The 23,670-nt window shown below is 49.2% G+C and overlaps 1 protein-coding gene across 1 annotated transcript in view; it reads right to left on the reverse strand.

Annotated features, from left to right (window-relative positions):
* The window catches only part of Nmnat2 (nicotinamide nucleotide adenylyltransferase 2), a 160,863-nt gene that overhangs the window by 20,402 nt on the left and 116,791 nt on the right, over nt 1–23,670 (reverse strand). Inside the window, exons 2-8 of the mRNA XM_057770411.1 lie at nt 18,719–18,807; nt 17,857–17,924; nt 15,147–15,225; nt 10,806–10,932; nt 8,590–8,670; nt 7,192–7,236; nt 3,812–3,888 (exon numbers count right to left, since the gene is read on the reverse strand). Of these exons, the coding sequence (XP_057626394.1) occupies nt 3,812–3,888; nt 7,192–7,236; nt 8,590–8,670; nt 10,806–10,932; nt 15,147–15,225; nt 17,857–17,924; nt 18,719–18,807 (566 nt within the window). The remainder of the gene's footprint in view (nt 1–3,811; nt 3,889–7,191; nt 7,237–8,589; nt 8,671–10,805; nt 10,933–15,146; nt 15,226–17,856; nt 17,925–18,718; nt 18,808–23,670) is intronic.

Consider the following 23,670-nt stretch of genomic DNA (forward strand, 5'->3'; position numbering starts at 1 on the left):
ATCTGCCCCACTGAAAAAAGGTACTGAGCCACATGGCTAACATAGATCAGAAAAATGTGTTAATCAACATGTGAGAGTCAGCCAGTGAGAGGCTAAAGCTAATGGGCCAATCAACTTATAATTTATGGAGACCTATGTGTGATTTTTCTTTGGGAGATAAACAGTTGTGGGGTACCAGGCAGGACAGAAAACCCTAACAAACAAGCCAGCCGTCCATGTTACACTGACTACTCTCAGGAATCCAGAAAGTCAAACTGGTCGGGACTGTGGGGGATTCCCCACACTGGTGAGCCCCACATGTGATCAGGGGGAATACATTTAAATGAATGAAGCCTTCACTGTAACATTCCACAGCTACTGGCTTTGCAAAAATTTTTTTTGAACTCTGTATGTGGGCGTGTTTCATATGAGTACAGGTACACTAAGAGGCTGGAAAAGGCCATCAGATCCACCCACATTCCAGAACAAGGTTCCTCCCACCTCCAGTGACCACCAACACGACGTCATTACTAAGGCCAGTGTGACACATACCTACTGTCACCATTTTTGAGTGTGCACATGCTTCATAAGCCCCCATAAAGTCTGAGCCGTCGTGGTGCTCTCTCTCCCTCCCTCTCCTCTCTCTCCCCCTGGGGTTACAGGTGGTTGTAAGCTGCCATACAAGGGCATTGGGGACTAAACTGAGGTCCTTTGTGAGAACTGCTGAGCCATTTCTCCAGCCCATTCAATTCTGTTTCTTTTTTTTTTTCTTTTTTTTTTAAATATTTATTTATTATGTATACAATATTCTTTCTACGTGTATGCCTGAAGGCCAGAAGAGGGCACCAGACCTCATCACAGATGGTTGTGAGCCACCATGTGGTTGCTGGGAATTGAACTCAGGACCTTTGGAAGAGCAGGCAATGCTCTTAACCACTGAGCCATCTCTCCAGCCCTCAATTCTGTTTCTTAATCAGCCAGTGCTGGTCTCAACACCAATGACTAGGGGAAGCACGAAAGACCCAAGATGGGATGGGGAGCTGGGCTCCCAGGTCTTCAAATGCTGGCATCTGAAAACACCCAGAACAGCAGGTAGGAAATGAGTGTCTATAGAGATTTAACCAGGAGCCAGGAGAGGGACTGGCCAGGCATGAGGGGCAAGGGGTGTGTGTTTCAGACTCCAAGTAGCCTACTTCAGGCCCTGAAAGGAGGCCCCACAGGTCCCATTTAGTAAGTAGCCCCAGGGATTTCCTGTTCACACAAGTGACTCTTCAGACTACTGAGCCAGCTGCCAACCTGTCTCTCTAAATTCCCCGATTGACTGCAGGGGCCTCCCTGGAGGGGCCCAGGCAACCGCTCAGCTGAGATCTCTGCCAGTGACTTTTCACTTTCTCAGCACTCAGTAAATGGTGGAAGGCAAAGGCTGACTAAGCCACTGAATCCAAAGCTGAAAGAAGGCTTAAAATTTCACCTGCAGGAAATTGTCCAGGGTGGCGGATGAAAGGACCAACTTCTCGGGATGGTCGTCCTCTGTCACCCCACCCCAACAGCTCAAAACAGACCAGTATATACACCCTTCAGCGGGAAGAGCTGCTGGGTGCACCAGGGTGCTTGGTCCATACTAGTTGGATTTTCTCAATAGCATTTGTTACAAGCCTGGCATGGTGGAGCAAGCACTGGATACTAGTTCTGGGATCAGGAGATCAAGGTCATCCTCAGCTACCCAGCAAGTCTGAAGCCAGCCTGGGCTACGTAAAACCCTCTCTCCAAACATAAAACAAACAAAAACTGTAATGATCTGTCCTGTCCCTTTAAGAGAGAAGCCATGCCCTCTTCCTCCCCTCCGCTGAGGCAAGCTGATCTTCAGCTTCCAGCCTGAGTCCCTTCCTTTTCTGTTTCTCCTCCAAAGAGGCAGGTTCTGCCTCGCTCCATTCTTCCCCCTTCTCCCCTTACCCCCTCTCCCCTTCCCTTCCATAACTCACTAAATAAATATCCAACCTCACTCTGCATGGCGTGCCTATCTATCCATGTCTCTGTCTCTCGGCTGCTGTGTGGCTTCCTTCCCAGGACCCGCCCCTGCTGACCTGCTGCGTGGTCTCATGGCCCGCTTCCCACTGCACCCCTGGAGGGGGGGACCTGCAGCATTTTTACTTAATTCATTACAAAAACAACACGGTGTTTCATATTAACTATGTAACAAGCATTGTTCCACATACTTAAATAGTGTCATTTGAGTCTGCAAAAGACCACGAGAGGTAAACACTATTTACTAGCTCATTTTAAAGATGGGAGAAATTGAAACACTAGATGTGTTAAAGTAGAGTCTAAACTCAGATTCGGAATGTTTCCTTTCTCTTTATTCCTCTTCTAGAGATCTAAAAACAGACAACAAAAGACTTTCCTATGTATGTCATGTCTCCTAACACTTATCAGCAGGGGTGGTCCACACATTTCTTCAACATCACAGGCCACTGTCAATAACATACCACAGATTTCAAAACCAACTACAGTCCAGAGCATCACTAAGGAAGAGCCCAAATCGATTCCTGTGCTTTTTATTTCTTGCTAGCTTCCAGTCTGGAGGCCCGCACACTCCTGATAGCTTCTCCGGAGACAATACCTGACTAGGGGTCACCAGGACAGCAAGTGCCCAAGGTGTTTGGCAGGAGCTGGAGGCAGCAGAAGCTAGCTGAAACTACTAACCTATACAAGCGTCCAGTGGGTGACCTTCGGATGTCAGCCGGCTAAAGTTCCACCCTTTGAGCCCCCTAAGGTCACTATTTCCTGAACATAGCCCAAGTAAAGCTTTGAAGGCCCACTTACAGACTACTTCACTTTCCTCCTCAATTATTTTTCTCCATGGCTCAAACCCTGCTTATCTCATAAATGCTCCTCACCTGCCTGAGGCCCAGGGCACTCGCCTCTTAACATCTTGAAGTTGCCTCATCAATGAACTCCTTTTCGTAGAATGTTTGCAATCATTTCAGCGGCTGGCAGATTGGCATGCCAAACAGTGGGCAAAACAAGTCTCATTTGGTAACCAGAGGAGGTGGATGATTGACATGGTTGCCCAGCAAGCTCATAAAAAAAAGCATGAAGCCTGGCATTGCTGCCAGCAGCACACTGAGGCGGGACTGCCGGAGCTATATAGCAAGACCCTATCTCAAAAACGTCAGACTTGTTTAGGACCGTAGGACCCTGGGGTTGGAGGTAGTTTTCCCTCAGGCTGCCCAGCGAGTGAATTAATAAAAGAGCAAGAGAGAATAGCATGTGTGGGAAGCAGCGGGCTGACTTCCGAGTCAGAGCTGAGGACTAGAGATGGGAACTTCTAAGTGGTGGAGTTTGACTGATTCTTCCCCCTGTGCCACAGCAGTCACCTAAAGGATCCTACACAGCTTTTGCCCTCAGCTCTTTGCTTTCCCCCTCTGGCTAAGGGAGCCTAGGGTAGTGGCTTTACTACCTCTACAAAGACCTCAAAGGAAAGCAAATCGTCTATAATTGCCAAAGGGCAAAGGTTTTTCTCCTCCCTGCAGGTCTCCACACCCACTGCATGCACACCCCAGGCAGCGCCTGGAACAAGACTCAGAGTGCTTTTTTCCCAAGGCTTCCCAGGGGCGAGGAGGAGGAGGAGGTATGAGTAAACACACAGTAGGAGATAAAGCCTGGGGTAGGTGAGAATTTTCCTCCATAGTCATGGGAATGAATTGCCCTCTAGGGAACTTTGGGGAGGCAAGAGATTCCAGTCTGTGCAGGGGTGGGGGAAAGACCTAAGCTCAAGACAAGGATGCCTCTCCCCTCTCCCATCCTCCCTTTCCCCCAACAAGCTACTCACATCTGCCTCATTCCAGAGTCCTGGGATGCAGAAGGACTCCAGCAGGTCACTACCGCACAGCAGCAAGATGCGCAGCTCTGAGGAGAAGAGCAGAGTTTGCATCAGAGGGGGCCAAGGAGACAGCTCTCAGCTTCCTTCCCTCTAGAGCACAGCCGTCTGCACCGTTGGAACTGTGTGGCCCAGGTCCCCCAGACAATCCCACACCAGGGGGTCTGTAGTTCAACACCCCCATCCCCTCCTCCATCTCCAGTGGGATTTTCACATGAAGGGAGCGGTGCACGGAGGGTGGCCAACTGTCCTGCCTGCACAAGACATAGACACAGCCCTTGAGGGCCAAAGCAGGATGGCTGGGCTTTCTAGCAGGCTTTCCTTAAGGGCTCAGAGCCCCCATCCCCAACTCTGTAGCCTAGGCTGGTCTGTAGCTGACGCTTGAACACTGGAACCTGCTCTCCTAGCGCTGGATAACAGGAACTTAGTTCTGTCTCCTCTCCCTTTCGAGTGTGTCTCCCCTGACAAGTGCCAACATAGTAGGGATAGGATGGACAGAGACCACTGACTGCCAATGAAGTATCTGAGTTGATCAACTGTGCCCTCTCTTTTGAGGCCATAACCCTCCTCAAAGGGCTTGAGAAGCAAGGCTGGAACCTCCTCCCCTTTACCCGTGGTGCTTCCTGCCTGACAGTTGTTTTTTCTTCCCTCATTAAGCCTAATTTGAATTTTCCCAGCGAGGCCCATTGTCATTTAAAACCACCATGAAACAGTTGCTTATTACGAAGAGGTGGGGGGTCCTAGAGATTTCTGACATTCCACGCCAGGGTTGCGCATGCATCCCAGGCTGCCCAGGTTTCAGCGTCACCCAATGTGTCTGAGACCACAGAGCACCTGTGCAGAGTTGGCCAGCAGTCCTCCAGACACAGCCACTACCATGACCCCTGATGCTGAGAGCCTGACTTACCCCCTAGGACCGGGCAAGGACTTTCAGAGGCTGAGCTTACCCCTATTCAACAGAGAGTCTCCAGGTGGGAATGAAACAGGCAGATAAAATAGCCAACATCTCACTGTCCAGATGTCTGGACAATGTCTGCACTGGACCAGGGTTTGCACGCCAGCCTCCGGCAGGGGAAGCCCATTGAGTGTTGAGAGCTTATATGAACCAATGATCTTTTCAGGTACAGAACCTTAATTTGTCTTTCTGTCCCAGGGCCTGGCAGTGACTGGCTGGCACAGAGGGAACTCAAGACATCATGAGTAGTTAAGCCAGCAGATGATATGGTTACAGAGTCTCACAGGCTGCCTGAGAGCCTCTGGGCAGTTTAGGGGCATTTTTACAGGGTCTGGTTTTCATGCCTGGGGAGCAGAGACAGGTGTCACTGGCATCTGGTAGATGGGACACTGCTAAGGCAGCTTCCCACAGTGCACAGGGCAGCCACCCACACAGAATTATCTGCCCCTAGAAACTGGCAGCACCAGGGCTGAAAACCTTGAACAGGGGCTCCCATTCTCGTGCTAGGACTCACTCTCTTGCCCAGACTTTTCAAAAAGGTGGTGTAACTTCTGACATTTTCCCCAGGACTAGACCTGTCATTGGTAACAGAGAGGTGACCTTGGCGAAATCTGTGGTCCCATGTGAAGCCACTGGAGGGCAGCAGAAATTTCCACATCTCCGGTCTACTTCAACTGGGGTAGCCCCAGGGGAAGCAATCAACTGTTGAAAACTGACGCCAAGCAAGTTAGGAAAAGATGGCTTTTTCTCATGGTGTATGCAGGGGATTTCGTTAAGGGAGCCTTGTAAGTACCAGGACCTCACTGAGCATAAGGGTCAGGATGCAGGTTAGTTCCTCTGCCTCCACAGGGCTCTGCCTCCCTCCCTGGTCATCTTGACCCAGGGCCAGCAGCCAGAATCAGTCCTCTCCCTCTACTCTCCCCGCTCAGGAATTCCAGCTATGTGTAGCCCAGTGGCCCACCCCAGCTCCCACGGTCCACCGGCAGCTGTCACCTGTATCGCTGCAAACCTGGAGTCTATCTGTCAGCAGGGGCCCGCACCGCTCTCCCTTTCTTTCAGGAGCCAAGAATTCTTCATTCCCTGGCCCATTATCCCTTCCTGTCAGATGCTGGGGATCCTTTTCCCTTCTGGAGAGCAAAGGGGGTCAGAGGTGGCTCCGCAGATTTAAGAGCCAGAGGTGATATCCTCCCAGTAGGGACAGCACAGCCTAAAATGTACCCTGGGTGCCGGGGGGCAAACAGGTTCCCAGAAGTCCCATGCAAAGTCTGTGAAACATGCAAAAGACCAACACACACTGGAACACAATAGAAAATCCTAGGAGTGTTCTGAGTTCTGCTGGGCAGAGACTGCCAGTGGGGTGACAGTCCCTGAGAGGGAGGACTGCACCGGTGCAGGGCTTTGAGCCCAGTCCTGGCAGTTTTGCCCCATCTCTGCCTGTGGATGCTCTGGGCTTACAGAACCTGCTTTCTTTGTCCAGAAAGCTAGGTGCCCACTTTCCTGCAGACTTCAGAGCAAAGAAGCTGACGAATGAAGAACTAGGAAGAGAAGCACCTGAATACTCCCTCATTGTTTCGGTTTAATGCAATTTGTTTAACTGTGTGTTCCCGATATTTCGTTTTCACTAATGGTTCTGCTTAGCATAGTTGTAAATAGTGGAGAAGTCATCACTTCCGTACTGCTAGGAACCACAGCGAAGCCCAGCCCCCCAGGGCACACTCAGAGGAGCCTGAGGAAGGCATCCAGGCAGCTAAAAGTTAAATCCGTGTGGGTTCGAGACCAAGTTGCCTCTCCTTCTAGAGAGCCGCTGACCCTCCTGGCCACCTGTGCCAGCTCCGTTCTGGGCTGCCTCTGTCATCTTTTTCCAGCTGCAGGCATTTGGGGTCCCCCACCATCTCTGGAACCTTGCAAAGTCTTCAGTTTCTGATTTGCTTCAATTATTTACACAGCTGTCAGCACCTTCCCAGCAGACAGCTGTTTGTACCAGCTTCTGCCTACTCTGGATTGAGCACGGGGTCTCACCCAGACTTTAGCCCAGTCAGCCCTTGCCTCTTTCTCTACTTTAAAGCCCTGGAAACTGGACACTGTCTTGTTTGTGTGCAGTATGGGTGGGTAAACACAACGGTCTCTCTCATTAGCACTGATGCTCAGCTTTCGTCCTTTTAGATGAGGGAGGGGAGGCTGTGAGGGGAGATTGCCAGTTGATCCACTCCGACTGGAAGTGAGTCTAGTTAGGGGATGTTAAGTGGCATCTACGATTATCTGTAGAAGGACCATTCTGATAGTAGACCCAGCTGCAAAGAGACTCCAGAGGTTTCAAACCTCCACCCTCCCTGACAATGCTGCTTCCATGTGTTCCCCCTTCCAGAGCTCTACTCACCAATCTCTTCATACCGCATCACTGTGCCCAGGTTGGCATTCTCATCTGGGGAGAGAGAGTGGAGGGGGGAGCATTAGGGAGCTGAGATCCTCAGAGAGAGTGGCTGGGGGGCGGCGGGCAGATGGGGAAAGATCAGAGGGCAGGGAGCATCCCCTCCCTTCCTAGGGCAGAGCTTCATATTTCTGGGATTTTTATAGTTAGTTCATCTCACCAGGGAACCCAATGACAGACATACTGAGGGCCTTCTATTCGTGTGTCCACCAGAACCGTGCCCTTAGAACCTGGGACACAGGATTTGGGGTCACAGGAGATGGCCTCCTCTCCTTCCATTGCTTCCTGGTTTAAAGACCCAGCAAAATTGGGGTGTTGAGCCATTTCCTCAGTGGGACATAGCAGAAGCCGGCAGGAAGAGCGAAAGGCCAGAGCCTCCGGCACAAGGTCCTGGTGTGCACTGTTTGCAAGGAGGCGTACAAGGTACACATAAGTGCACACACAAATCTACAGCTGAGCTGCCTCATCCCTGCCTCTGCCTCCTCAACAGTATCTTAGTTCCCTATCAATAAGCCCCAAACTGGAAACCTCCATTAGGGCAAAAGGAAGCCCCAAAGGAAAAAAGAAGCAAGTTCTTTTGGCTTTTTTGGGGGCTCTTTAGAGTAAATTAGAGGCAAGCACGGGAAAGTGCTCTAGAGCCTGTGGTGTTCTCATCCTTGCGTCTTTGAGGAACACCCAAAGGACAGAGGGACCTAGGGACAGAGGTTGTGCCCACTGGAGGACAGACACTGCCTGAGTCAGGAGCCGGGCCCCACGGCAACCATTCGGTGTGTAGACATATGGAGTGCAAGGTGAGGAACGAACACAGACTGGAGGAGGGAGAGGACCACAAAAGGACTCCCAGGACCACGGCATCCTCTCGCTCCCATCGCCTCTTGACACTGTAGGCCTGGATATCCCTGTCTGGTCTCTTCAACTGCTGCTCTACGAATGATCACCCCACTAGGGTGTCCTAGTCCATTCAAGCTTTACAACCAATACCATGGGCAGGGTGACTTTCAAACAACAAGAATTTATTCCTGAATGTTCTGGAAGTTTGAAGCCTAAGGTGAAGGAAGCCTAAGGTGAAGGAGCCAACGTGGGTAGCATCATCTCCGTGTCTCTTCAGATGGTAGAAGGGTAGGCTAATTCTGCAGGGTCTTTTCTTTATAAAACATTTTTAATTACATTTCATTTATTTTGTTTGTGTGCAATTCACATTCACGATTTAATTATCTCTCAAATACCCTGGCTCCTAATACTATCCCCTGGGGGATTAACAATTCAGTCTATGAATTTCAGGAGGCGGGGCTCTTTGCTGATGAATTAAGAGAGATGAGGAGGAAGAAGAATGATGGACCCCCTTACCTACAAAGGTGAAGCGTTCCACGGGAGGGCGGACGCAGCAGATCCGGGTGAGGCTTTCTCCCACCTTTCCCAAGATCTTGGCTATGGGAGAGAAGAAGACAGACGGAGACAGAGGGAAAGGACCACTCACAACTGACACTAAGGTCAGCACAGCACTGGGGCCACTTTAAACCACAGGGGTGTACCGGGGAGGGGTGTACTGGAAAGTGGAAGGCAGGCAGGAGGGTAGAGAGAAAGGTCAGAACAATGACAGCCAGAAGTTCTTTCTTCTCATCCAGAGTTCAAGGCACAAGCACTGTGAGCCACAGGCTACTTTCTTGTCATGGTTATTGTGGAAAAGTGGAAAATAGAGGCAGAGAGAAGGGAGATACATAAAGAGAAAAGGAAACAGCACTCGCGATTCTACATCTAGCTAGATCCACACCTTAGCATCTTGGTGTGTTATTTAGTTTCTTCCATTTTAATGAGTATAAATGCATGTATGTTGGGTCAGACTGCAAATTTAATATGCATTTATACTGCTGCTCTCCCAATTCCTTTATTTATTTATTTATTTATTTATTTATTATTTCTCCCCAAGACAGGGTTTCCCTGTGTAGCCCTGGCTGTCCTGGAACTTGCTCTGTAGACCAGCTTGGTCTTGAACTCACAGAGGTCTTCCTGCCTCTGTCTCCTAAGTGCTGGGTTTAAAGGCATGCATCACCTCTTCCAATTCTTAACGTTCTGGTTTAAATTTTAAATGTCCCCTAAAGGCACGTGTTGAAGTTTGGTCCCCAGCAAGTGATACTGTGGGAAGCAGTAGAAGTCTTAGGAGGAGGAGTCTAATGAAAGAGATTAAGTCACTCGGTGTGGGTCCTGGTTTCTCCCTCCCTCCCCTTTTGCTTCTGACCACCACAAAGTGAGCCACCTCCCCTGCCACTCACTCCCATGATGCTCTATGCTTCCACAGCATCAAAGCAACATGGTCAAGTGTCCCTGGACTAAAGCTTCTGGAACCTGAGCCAAATACATTTTTGTTCCTTTAAGGTTGATTTTCTCAGGCATTTGTCACAACAACGGGAAGGAGCTGTCACTAACACATTTCTCGTGAGCTTCTCAGTGGGTTTGTCCCAAGTCTGTCATTAGCCACTCGTCCCACTAGACAGTAGCACCCAAATCCAAGGGACCTCAGCCTGTGGCAGACTCCACACTGGAGTCACCTCTGCTGGGCTAAGGAGAGCATGCCTGTCCATGCAGGTGGTCTTCACAGTAATCAGGCACCCTAGCTGGCTGAGAGGTGGCCTCTGTGACTCTTCTGTGATCTATCTCTCCAGGCCCTAGTCCCTAAACTTGCTTAGTATAACTCCATGCAAACTATGGAATCCTAGATCTTCTGTATAAATTATTATGTTTATAAAAAGCCTATAATATAATAAATAGTATGTGGTTTCTCAGCTTGAAAAGCAGTGGGCATCTCTCTTTTAGAATTTGTATTCAGCCGTTATGTTTTGTTTGAAACATTTCATGTAGACCAAACTGTCCTTAAAGTCCTGATCCTTCCGTTTCTCCCTCCCAAGTTCTGGGGTACAGGCATCCGCCAGCACACCAGTGTCATCTGTTGGAACTGACCTGGGAGAATCCCTTAGAGCATGTCCCTTGGACCTGACATCTCTTCTACCTTTGAGCTGCTCAACTTAGACTAACCACAAACCGTTTCTAGATCTTCGTTGTTTTATTTGTCAAAGGAAAGACATCATCTACATCACAGAATCACTGCGTTCAACGAGAACAGAAGACTGAGCACAAAGCACCCTAAGGCGCACAGTACTAGCGTGGAGGAGAAAGTGTTGGTGGCTTTGCTCTTTGTTGTCGAGGAGGTGGCTAAGAGTATGGGCATTATGTATGCAATGTGGCTCATGGCCCTGCTACTTCCTCACTGTGACCCTGGGTGAGACCCTCAACCTCTCCGGAAGAGGCAAAGAAAAATGCTCCCTTTCATATATTAAATCCCTATTAAGGCAATTATATTTATATTTAAATACATAAGAAAGCACACTGTCCTCTCCTCTCCTCACTCCTCCCTCTCTTCTGCTCCCCCCACCTCCTCCCTCCTCCCTTCTCTTTCCTATGCTTCACCCTCCTGCTGCTCTTCCTCTTTCTAGATTGACTAACTCAAATGCTGGGTGGGCCTTCTAGGTGATTCTGGGTAAAGGAGATCTTTGCCCAGTGTCTCTTACCTGCAGTGGGCTTGCTGGACACATTGCTGTTCTGGTAAATGGGCTGGGTGTTCTCGTGTTGTGGCTGTCCAATCACGGGTGTCATGGAAGGCGTGTTGACGTTGGAGAGGATACAGCCAGTCACCCTCTGGGAAAAGGGAGAAGCATTGAGTCAGTGTCCTTAAGCAAGTGACAGGTGCTGAGAATCATGGCCCAGTTGTCGCCATGGACATCTGTCTGCCCAGCAGAGTAAGGCAGTCTCAAGCCTAGGGATGGTCTACAGTGGCAGGAAACAGGGTAACTCAGCAAGAAAACTTGGGACGTGACATCCAACAGCCCTGGGTCCCAGTTCAGGCTCTCCACCTTCTAGTCATGTGACCTTGAGCAGTCCCTGAACCTGAATTCAAGTGTGATAATACAATTTGCTTTTTTTTGAGATGAGTTTCTCTGTGTAGTTCTTGCTGTCCTGGAACATGCTCTGTAGACAAGATTGGCCTCAAATTCAGAGATCTAGCTGCCTCTCCTCCTGAGTGCTGGGATTAAAGGTCACTACCACCCATGACCTTAAATTTTCTATCCACCTGTTTCTACTTCATGAGTACTGAGATTACAGGCTTTCGTAAAACACACACACAAAGTGAAGTGTGTGTGTGTGTATCTATATCTAGGTGGAAATCAGCCAATCTCCTCTCTTAGGAGTTAGCCCAGTTGAGCAGATCAGTCTCCTGTCCTTCAGGAATGCAGGCCCACCTTAAGCCATTTTGACCGTGGCAGAATTATCTGAGCAAGTCCATGCAAAGTGCCTCTGGAGTGCCTGACGCCGGCAGGGCTTTGTGTAACCTTCTGCATGCCATGGCTATCTGTGAGCCCTGCCTACTTCTTGGGGCTCAAAAGAGATCATCTCGTGAGGGAGCTCAACAGGCGTGGGAAAGGTCAGCCCAACCATAGGCATCATCAGCCAGCCGCCTCAGCCTCTACAGGCCAGACACATCAATACCACGGCCAGCTAGAGACCAGTGCCAGGCAGGGCAGGTTGTATCTGTGTCACAGGAAGCGTGGGGCCTGCTCATCAAAGTCCCCTGGGGCCTGCTCATCACACTTCAGAGCCACATGGTGTCTTGAGATACGTTATTCATTAACCTGTGCTATCAGGACCCACTGCTCCCTCCAGTGATGTAGAAAATAGAATGTAGCCTCAGGGGAGCCATAAGCAACTCCCTTTACCCAGGGTCAGAGAATGGCAGAGAACCACGGGACTAAGCACATATTCAAGGTTCCTTCCCAAAAACCAGCATCTCTGGGGTGATGGTGCCCATTGCATTTCCAAGATTGAAGTCCTGCTGTGAAAAGACCCTCAAGTCCCAGGGATGGCCAGGAAGCCCCTCTGGGTACAGTTTCTATAAGCCATGCGGCAGGCGGAATGCCTGGAGTCTGTCTGAGTTCCAGAAGAGCGGACATTTGTTTTGTGGCTTAATCCATCCCTTCCATCTGCTCCTATGATAAGAAGGTCTCAGCAACATCCAGTTTCCTCCGCGAGGCAGCGCCCCAGCCTGCTCTGTGGGCTCCTCTGGCCCGCTTGGCTGACAGAATAGGAGGATGATCTGCCCTTTTATTATTTTATCACCAAAAAAGACAGTGCCACGTTGTCCCTTAACGGCTGCTCTGCGGCTGAGGGATTTCTCTTGCTGCATCCTTAGCTCCATTTGACTTGCTCTGACCGGGGAGAAAATGATTGGTCACATACTCTACCCTTGCCTGTGTGCTGCTCAGTCCCCCATAACTCTCGTGTCCTCGGCAGTTTTTACAAACCCAACTTTGAATGGCCAGCTCCCTGGCAAGTTTATCCTCCAAGCCAGGCACACCAGCCTCATGCCAGGACGGGGCAAGGAGGGGTTATGAGGAAGCAGCTCCTCTCTGGCTGTGAGGCTGGGGACCATCTGTAACCTCTACCGTGAGCCAGCGTCTGCTGGGCACTAATACAGCTGGAGCTTGGGGATGCACTTCTCGGACTCAGGCTCAAGCTTTGGGCATGAGTATAAGAGGAAGTGCCCAGGTAGACTGGGCATTTGGACAACAAAAACAATTGCCAGGTTCTATGGTCATTATAACCAGGACAGCATTCAGAGATGCTTCAAGCGTTCCCGACTCTCCCCTTAGCAGGGAGCTGAAGGCCTCTGTGAGATTAAAACGAACACGGTGGCAGGTGACAGTCCCCTCTCCAGCTCACGTGGCAAGTGTGAGAGATAAACTGATGTGAGCCACTGATAATTTTGCTTGTTATCCCACCACATCTTCACCCATCCTGACTGACCATCCTTACACAGGAAACGAGGTGTCTCTTCGTAAAAGGTTGCGTCACTCATTCTATGCATGCATGTGTGTCTGTGTGGGGGCAGGTGCGTAGGAGAGCAGTGTCCACAGGGGCGAGAGACATCGGATCCCCTGACCTCCCGTCCTCTGCAAGAGCAGTTAGCGCTTTTAACTGCTGAGCCATCTAGTCGGTTCCAAGACGTCTTCTGTCACTCTGCTGTAGCGACTGCCACGGAAGAGTGAGAGGAACCCAGGTTCACTGTCCCTTCAAGAGGACCACAAAGGAATCAGGATAGCTCTGAAAGTTTTGAAAGACTGGTTGTATTTAATTCTACAGAGGAACTTAATAGATTGGATTAATAGATTGGACAGCAGCAGTCTGGTGGCCCTCCATGCTCCTCTTGCTCTTGGTCTCCTTTGGAATCTAAATCCCATGTGGTAAAATGAAGCCCAGCTGTGTGGTTGGTACAGCGTGTATCCCTCGGTCAGGGACTGTGTCATTAAGAGAGGATGACGACAGTCTCTCCAGCAGCCATGGAGACAGGCGGGATGCAGGTCTCCTGGGATCAGAACAATGCTGCTTAGTTTACTTAGGGCTGGGGATTCTCCACACAGAGTGTAGGGTAATGTCCACCAGTCAGGGGTTTGGCCAGACAGTGCTGTTTCTCATCCTGCCACTGCTGACTCTGTGAGCTGATATGGATCTGCGGAGGGCGCTCTGCCCACACTGTGGCTGGCGCTGCTGGGTAAGCAGCTGGCCCTAGGTCACTGCAGGTTTTAGACTGCAGTGGGGAACATAGGTGCTCTCCTTCATCCTGGATCAATAAATGTCACTGTGTGTCCTCGGGTTCACAGGCTCCTCGCTGTGCCTCCTGTTACCCGCTAGCAAAGAGGGGATTAGCCACCGTCACCCAAAAGGTTCTTGTATGGAGGGAGGCATGGGAATGAGGGAGCATTGATCCTTAGGTGTGGCATCCTGTCCTGGAGTCCCTAATAGGTGGGGAGGGAACCTGGCAACTTGTACCAACTCTAAGAGGACATTGTTTAGTTTCGTTTTAATTATTCTCTTTATATACATTACATACCAACTGTAGTCTTGCCTACCTCCACCTCCCAGCCCCCTTTCTTCCCCCAAACCCCCACTTCAGATCCACTCCTTCTCCATTTTCCCTCAAAAATAAAAAAAAAAAACAGAAATAAAGAAAAATGAAAAGAGCAGGCCTCTCAGGAATATCAACTGAGCATGGCATAACAAATTACAATAAGGCAAGGCACAAACTTAATCAAGGCTAGATGAGACAACTCAGCAGGAGGAAGAGGGCCCCAAGCTCAGGGAAAAGCATCAGAGACACCTCCCATTCCCACAAGAAGCTATACAACCATACCATATAATAACATATACACAGAGGACCTAGCACATGCAAAGCTCGTGTTTGTCTCTTCAGTCTCTGTGAGCCCCTGTGAACCCTGCTTAGCTGATGCTGTGGGTTCTCATGGTGAGGACATCATTATTTTAGCCCCAGCTAACGACATTGAATTTCTGATCCTCCTACCCCTACCTCCCCATAGAGGGGTGCACATCCCCGTTTTTATGTGGTACTGGGGAATCAAACTCAAAGGGGTTCACACATACTAAGCAAACACCCTAGTAACTGAGCTATATCCTCAGCCTGAAGGGCATCTCTGTCCCTTGCCTAGCCGGCCCCCTTTCTCACTGAAGTCTTACAACTCTAGTCTCTTCTTGGTCCCTTTTGAATTTGCTTCTCCAGCTGATGACAGCCACCCATGTCAAGTCCAGCAAACAACATCCTGTCAACCCCCAATGGGAGGACAAGTCAGAGAGTGGAAGGTAAGGGAGCAAGGCCGGTGCTGCTCCAGGGGCCTAATCCACCGTCTTCCCCCAGAGCCATATACAGACTGGTCCACCTAATAACTGGCAGGGAAACAGGAAGCAGATGCCAGGGCAGCAGGGCACCAGGCCAGCAGCCTCTTTCTCCCACCCCTCTCCGGCACCTGGCTCATCCACCCACCCTTGGCCACAGTCCGGCTCACCTTCATGAGGTCTCGATGGTGTTCCAATACACTGCAGGTCGTCTGCCAGGTGTCTTGGTAGCACTCCCATGGGTCCACTCTGCCGTCACAAGAGAGGCTGTCCTTAGTCTCCATTGTACGCCCTCTCTCCCCACTGCTTCCTTCCACAGCTCAGGGAGCTTAGCAGGCCTGGCTGTGCTGTGTGCTTCGATCTCAAGTTAGGTTAAACCAGCTGTGAAATAGGCTCCTGAGCCTCAGTTTCCCTCTCTGTAAAATGAGAAGTATCTAGCATAGGCAGGTGAGGAAGATGCTGGCGTGAATCTCCAAGTTTAACCCACTCTTTCTAGTGTGAGGACTTGGGAAATTTTATATACTTACTATATATATATATATTTGGTTTTGGTTTTTCGAGACAGGGTTTCTCTGTGGTTTTGGAGCCTATCCTGGAACTAGCTCTTGTAGACCAGGCTGGTCTCGAACTCACAGAGATCCGTCTGCCTCTGCCTCCCGAGTGCTGGGATTAAAGGCGTGCGCCACCACCGCCCGGCTACTATATATAAAGGTCTTACTAAGTGAACGTGCCTAGCAGAATGGCTTGTGCTTATTTTCACATGGAAAGGGGAAATCTTCAGGCTCTTGTGGGACTGTGATAAGGATTAAATGAACCAGGGGCTCAGCAAGCGGGGACGGAGCAAGCCCTGGAAAAGCAGCCCCACGGGCCTCAGCTGAGAGGAGCAGTGCCCAGAGGCTAGAAGTAAGGCTTGACAGCTAGACTAGAGGGTAAAAACCCACAGGCCAGCTGACTCCTCCTGCACAAGAGGCTGGGAAGTGAGCAGGGATCCTGCCCCAGACTGATGCCTCACTTGGCCTCAATTGCCAACTTAATGAGCTGCTAAATTGAGCTATTTCTGAAATGTTCTCTTCGTGGTTGAGCATCCCTGCCCATTGCCTGCCAGGCACCCTGGGTTTCCTGAGTCAAGGTCTTACTAAGTGAAAATGAAGGGGGTCTGCCTGCCCTCGCCTGGTTCCTCCTGCCCTGTCCCTGTGCACATGAATGTGGGAGGTGAGCAAACCTGTGGACTCACCAAATGGGTACCCAGGGTCAGGGCTAGCTCCCCAGCTTCCCTCTCCAGAGCTCACCCTCAGGATCCTCAGACGCCTCAGTTCTGACCTTCCATGTGGGGTAGGTGGTAGTCACTCAGTAACTATCCATCAGATCAATGAAGGGATTATTCCAGAATGTTTTTTAAGCTATTTAATAGGAATAGCTTCTGCCCAGTATGTTCTCTGGATTCATTTCCCACAGGCGATTAGACAGTCATCTAAGCAGCAAGAGATTTGGTTTCGGATCATAAATGGACTGTCTTCCAGCACTTCGACTTCTCTAGGCCTGTTTCTCATCTGAGAAAAGTAGCCACTCTACCCAACTGTGTATTTTATTTTATTTTTTTTTAAGATTTATTTATTTATTTATTTATTTATTTATACAGTATCCTGCCTGTAGGCCAGAAGAGGGCGCCAGATCTCAGTACAGATGGTTGTGAGCCACCATGTGGTTGCTGGGAATTGAACTCAGGACCTCTGGAAGAGCAGCCAGTGCTCTTAACCTCTGAGCCATCTCTCCAGCTCCTGTATTTTATTTTTTTTAAAGATTTATTTTTATTTATGCATGTGAGGGTGCCTGCCAGAGAGGGTATCAGCTCCCCTGGAGCCAGAGTTACAGGCAGTAGTAAGCTGCCCGAGGTAGGTATGGGAACTGAACTCCTGTCCTCTGGAAGAACAACCAGAGCTCTTAACTGCTGAGCCATCTTTCCAGTCCTCAACCCAAAAGGAAGTCCCTCGAGGGTGAGGCTTCTCGTACAAACATCCTGCAGGTCCACATGGACCGCCGCTTGATTATGACCGTGCTATCCTTGACTGCCCTCAGTTCTGCCGGCCCATCCCTCCTGGGTTAACTGCATCCCTCACTCTGAGGTCGAGGCCCCTCCCCTCATGGAAATTTCTAGGTGCTGCTTATTTATCCACTGTCGGAAATTAAAGCGCAAATGATGTGCCATTATTTTTTTTAAACACCATCTTCTCATGCAAATTATAACGGTAGGAACGTGGGGGACATAATTAGCATAATTAGTGGAAGCTTGCTTTAATTACACTGCTGGCTCAGAGCATGGGAAGCGCTGCCATCTTAGCGTCTTAGCAGCACAGCTAGTCTAGTGATGTGTGTGGGGTGGGGCGGGTACGGCAGTGATCAGAGTCTGAGTTGGTAGAGGTACCCTAGAGAGCACTGCTCAGCGGCCCCATACCTTCGTCTGGGAGTCAGTGTGGACCCCTGAGGGACCCTGAGGTCGGAAGTGGGCAGTAATCAAGGGCCACAGACTTTCTCTGAAAGGAAGGGAGTTGGGGCGAGAGTTAATGGAAGTCGGTGGGGATGTGAATGAGAGGCATCTGGAATCTGGGACCAGGCTCCTCCCTGCCGCGATGGTTTTAGAAACTCTAAGAATCACACCAGGACCCACAGGTACAAAGCTCTGTAAGACAGCTCTTTAATTTTGATTGTTTGGTTCAAAAATAAACAAAGTTATCAATTGGGCCACCACTGGAGAGCTACCTAATTATGACCGATATAGGGCTAATCTCTCTCCGACTTCCTCACCCTTGTGGGTTCCAAATTACTGACTCTTCCTCTTTCCCGTTCCATCCCATCTGCCTGTGGCATCACTCGCAGCCCTACCTGATCCAGTCGGAATTCTGGACAGCCAGTTGACACATGACCAGACGATGCCGGCTCGACACAAGGCCCTGGGAAGCAACCACACTGTGAGTAGGAGGTGGCCCCAGTCTCCCACAGCGCCCAGAGACACCAGCGTAAGCTACCCCATTACGAAGTGTAGCCATGTTTGATGGTAAGAGGAAACGAGAGTTGGGACCCCTTGACTTGTCCCTTTGCCCCGCACACAGACTTTGAGTGACAGCGGGAAAAGGAAAGGAATGAAGGATGCGCAGTGTAACCCACTGCATCCGAGTCCAAACCAGCCAATGCCCACTCTACTAAGGTTTGACACGGTTTAAGCACGGTTAGCCTGGTTTGGTGATTAGAGTATCTGTGGGACAGACAGAAATGACTGGGCAAGTTCCCACATTTTGGGGGACCTGTGACAAATTGTAAGGGCACTGGGATGCTTTTTCCAAAATAAAAATCACAGGAACTATTTGTCCAGTGTAGCTCAGCCCATAACCCTCTGCCAGTCTGGAGCCCAGCAGTTCCACGGAGCCGAAGTACTTAAACCGCTGCCTATCTGGAGCCCAGCACAATCCCATGGAGCAGATGTACTTAACCCTCTGCCAGTCTGGAGCCCAGCACAGTCACAGGGAGCAGACACACTCACTCCTCTCTGTGAGCATCTGGCTGTGATGGGTACCTGGCCCTTCAGCTGTGGCCAGACACCCAGGTCTGACTGTGGTCCAGGGATGAAAGCCAGATGCTTATTGTTAGGCGTTTTGCATTTTCAGGAATCTCAGAGACCATGATGGGTCAATTTCATCCAGGGGAGCAGTCATGGGGAGGGAGGGTGAAGAGAGAAGGGAAAACCCACCTGTTTTCCATAGGAGTCGTGGACAGGAGAGACAATCCCACCAATCACAATGAATCTTCCAGTCTTGTGCAGGTAATCCCTGGCTCTTTCTAATTAAGAGAAGAAAACCGCTTATTACAAGAGAAAAGAGGTGGATTAAAGGTGATAATTGAAATCAATCTGTTTGGCCCTGAACCCACTAAGGTTTGGTGCTTGCTATTTAAATAGAAGGTGTCAACTTTCAAAGCAAATGGTGGTGACTCAAAGGTCCAGGAGGCGGATCTTAGCCCCAGAAATGAAAGGAGTTAGAATTTAATCTTAATTCAAGGCTTAATCCAGTGGTTAGGGTCCGTGCTGGAGGAGTCACGGGAGCTGGAGGGGTTTAAACAAGAACCTCATTAAGGAGCACTAAGAGATGCTGATTGGAATCGGCTCCTATTGTCAAGCAGAAATTCCAATAAACAGAAAAAGGAAGCCTCCTTAGAATATGAAAGATGGGCCGATTGCCTCATGCAATTACCCAGAAGGAAGAAATAGGAAAACAAATGTAAAGGGCCTTGTGCATAACCATAGAGAGTTAACCTGTACATAACCATAGAGAGTTAACCGCCAGCCTAGTGAGTCGGCTTCGTTACAGTTGCTTGAGATAAAAAGCCCGACCAAAGGAAAGCCTCCTTAGGAGAGTCCCGTTCCTTACCCAAATTGATCAGGCAAGCCCAGGCTCACGTTCCTAAGAAAACTAGTGAACCAGAAAAGCTTTAAAGTCTAGTAGTTTATTTCCGCCACCGCAGCAGCCTGCCAAGGGGGCACAGTGGCATTAAAACTTCACTCCTGTCTTTCTCGGAATCAGATCCATCTGGCCCTCTGGTCCTTGGCCGTCCCAGACACAGACCTGCAGCTGCAATGAGCCAACTCTTCCTTACTCTCATCATTTTTCCAACAAGTGTTTGTTTACTCTTTCCTTATCCATGTATTTCATTAAAAGCCCAGCTCTCTCTCGAGTCCAACATGTCTGGTCTGTCCAGCACGCTTTCCTAACACTGATCTGTGTATCCAGCTCAAGACACCTAGAAATTCTCTCCTGCTTTATGGATTTCTAAAAGATGGACATATTACTATAGGTAAGGAGTCCCACGTGCACAGCCAGAGCAGGCATGAGGTTAACATATCATATGAAAGTCAAACTGTACATAGGCCAAACAATGTTGCCATTGCCTTTGGACCACTGTCTGGGTCTCATTGTGCTCTAATCTGACTCCCATGCCAAAGACTTCATTGGTTTGCAAACACCCAGGAGAGTGAGTTGTCTGTCGAGCAGTGGGTACTCAGCAAATGTTCTCACGTAGAACAGTGCTACTCTTGCTCCTGTAGGGTGTCCTTCTCTAAGAGACCTTGAACTGTCCACTCCATTCCATAGACCACACTCGTAACATCCGGGGAACCACTTGCACCAGTGAGTTGCCATATTAGTTGTCACTCTTTCCTCCAGCCAGGATAAATGACTGCACTGCTTGCCATGCTTCAGAGTTCACTGTCTAGTGGAGAGGCAGTTTCAGAGAGCATTTCCCAACTCTAACTGAGTCAAAGCGCTTCAACCTGAAGAGTTACTGTGATCTTGCAGCTCAGTTCAATTTAGGGAATGCTGATGGAATGTAAACCCACAGTGGGTGCTAGAGGGACATGAGGATAAAGCTGACTTCATCTGTTCTCTTTACTGGTTATGTGCAAAGGGAAGAAAGGGTTGTTTGGCTTACATGCCCTGACCACAGGCCACCATTGAGGGAAGCCAAGGCAAGAACCTAGAGGCAGGAACTGAAGCACGGACTCTGGAGGAGTGCTGCTTACTGCTTTCTCTCTCAGCCTGCTTTCCTATACAATTCAAGACCGCCTGTCCATGCGTGGCATTGCCCACAGTGGGTTGGGCTCTCCCTCATCAATCAGTAATCAAGAAAATGTTCCACAGACATGCACACAAGCCAGTATAGGGGAGGCGATTCCTCAATTGAGGTTTGCTCTTCTGAAGTGACTCTAAAGCACAGCCATAGGCTGAAGAAGAAAATTTGCCGGGCAGTAGCGGTGGATACCTTTAATCCCAGCAATCGAGAGGCAGAGGCAGGACCACCCAGCAGAAAACTAAGTTATTTCTATACAATAGCAATCAAAATATAAATACAAGGGAATTTGTACAAGTCTCAACACAATAAAGTTTTTTTTCCAAAATGATATGTAAATGTAATGCAATTCCTATCAAAATCCCTGCAAGACTTTTAAAAGTGAAAATATAAAATCTACTTGGAAAGGCAAACAACTAGAATAATTCATAGATGTTTTATTTTTAAGAACCAAGTAGAAGAAAAAGCCAAAATGTACTACAGTCTGAAAGTGGCTAACACATCATCTCAAACAGCAATCTATACACACCACCGAGTACTAGCCATCAGTAACAGGAGATGATAGCAATACACTCAACAATTTGGGTGTGCTTGAGTCAAAGTCAACCACACTTCATATCCAAACCAGAAGAGGTGCTCAGAGGAACAATCTTAAGCTTAGTGAAGAATAGGGAATCTCAAAGACTGGGAATGCACAATTCAATGGGTATTACATAGTCAAAAAATTCGTATTTGCCAGGGAGTAGGGCAGGGAGGGACGGTAGGTATGACTTAGATCTCCAGTGAGATCTCTGTATAATAGACCAGGTTTTGTTTGTTTTGTTTTATTTTAAACTATGTATGTGTGTGTGATTGTGGGTGTGTGCGTGTGAGTGGGCATCCACAGAGGGCAGAGACATTGGATCCCCGGAGCTGGAGATCAAGGTGTTTGTGAGTCACTTGACATGGTACTAAGAATCAAACTGAGGTCTTCTCTAAGAACAGTGCACGCCCTAAACCACTGAGCCATCTCTCCAACCTCATGAACTGAATCAGTTCTTGTGTTGTATCTAAATCTATACATGTGGTAAAATGGCACATACCGGATGCCAATTACAAATATTCATTATGCCAGTGTCGAGGTCCTCATGTACTGTAGGTACACAAAATGTAACCACTAGGCACTGAGTGATTGTGACCTTTCCAAATTCGTTTGTTGAATCCTAAACTCCAAGGTGTTAGTGTTGGGAGGTGAGGTCTTAGGCGGGTGACTAATTAATTGTAAGAATGGAGCTCTCAGGAATGCCTGTGCCCAAGGGGGACCATTTACTCCTCTGCTGCCCTCCCACCTTGTGAGTCTGTAAAGGGGGTGCCACCTAGGAAGAAAGGATTCTCACCAGACATTGACTCTGCTGGTTCCTTGACTTGGGTCTTCCCACCCTTGAGCACTGTGAACAAAGTATTATGTTGGTTGCAAGTTGCCCAGTTTAAAGTGTTTTGTTATAGAGGCTCAAACAGACTAAGACAGTAACCACTGGTAGAAAGCAGACAAAGCCCACATGAATGGGACGTCTTTGCCTTATCCTTGTAACTTCTACAGATTAATAATTATTTCAAAACAAACCATTATTTTAGAGTTCATAGGAAACCACCAGATGTTACACTTTTAGGATAGTCCTGAGCAAACCCAGGCAAATGGCCAGCAAGCTGGCTCCATTTGGGTACTTCTGGGAGGTTCCATTTTGCTGCAGTTTGGATTCCAGCATTTGGAGCTATGACAGGGCAGCACGGTGCCTCTCAAATTCCCATGTGCTCATTGAGGGTACCTGCGGAGCCGATGTCTGGTGAGGCTGCTCCTATGTGGCACCTTCTGGATGGTCTCGCACTGTGGGAGGGCGACAGAGGAGCGAACGGTCTCCCTTGAGCACCAGCACTCTGAGCTCTGCTCTCACAACTAACCAGTTCCCCGAGTCTCATCTCCCAACCCCATGACAGCAGAGACAAGAGTCAATGTGTGGATTTCAGAAAGATCACATTCAGCTCATAGCAGACCCATTTTGTGGGACTATAGTACAGTACCCCTTGGTGGGGCTTGTTCAAATCCAGATTCTGATTCTGTGGGTCGGGTGGGACCTGGGATCGTAGTGGAGCAAGAATAAGGTGACAAGGGCTTCTCCAGGTCCAGGATCAGGTCCTGCCTTTATGTAAAGTGTTGCTAATTTGTTCATCTGAACGTGATTTTTTTTTGTGAATTAATTTTGATGTTTAAAAGTACTGTTTATCTGCTGGTGAGACGGCTCAGCAGGTGGAGGTGCTTGCTGCAAGCCTGATGACCTGACTGTGAGTCCAAGACCCACACCGTGGAGGAAGAGAACCAGAGAACCAGCTTGCTAAAGTTGTCCTCTGACGTGGGCACAGTGGTGCATGCCTTTAATCCCAGCACTTGAGAGACAGAGGCAGGCCTACAGACTACACCCTTGGGTGTGTGTGGTGGTGGGGCAAGCCACTGTAAGGTTAAGGCACACCCCACCGCATACACATAAGACTGTCTACTTTTTTCCACTCCCCCACTACCTTGCATAACAAGGGCCTTTCTGGGTCTTGGTAGGAAGCCAGCCCATTGGCAAAGATGTAGCTAGGGCTCTGGGATTTAATTTCATGCCAGGCCTCCCAAAATGCATTCTATTTTCATCCATATACCCCAGGGAAGGAGCCAAATTGCTCTAAAGTTTACACTCCGGGCTGATGGCTCTTCTGCTTTCATGGAGAAGGAGGACCAGAGTCAATGGCTCCATTGTCCTTTCTGTCCTCAGGACCCTGAAGACCCACCATGGCCCCTGGCTTATTCCAGGCCACTGAGACTGACCTGGCTAAATCTCTGTCCTGACAGGATAGCTACTGCCAGACTGACCTGAGCACAATCACAGCACAGGTGATCTTCCTGTTATTAAAAATTCAAAAGACAGACCAGCCTGCTGGCTTCACAGTGAGCCGGGCTGATATTGTGGTCTGCTCTGCTCTTCCAGGCAGGGGTTCATGGAGGGGAACATTGCGTTCAGGGTGTCAATACTAACTCAAATTTTCCTTTTTGGGTTGCAATTA

The sequence above is a fragment of the Chionomys nivalis genome, chromosome 5, assembly GCF_950005125.1.
Source record: "Chionomys nivalis chromosome 5, mChiNiv1.1, whole genome shotgun sequence".
Classification (NCBI taxonomy): Eukaryota; Metazoa; Chordata; class Mammalia; order Rodentia; family Cricetidae; genus Chionomys; species Chionomys nivalis.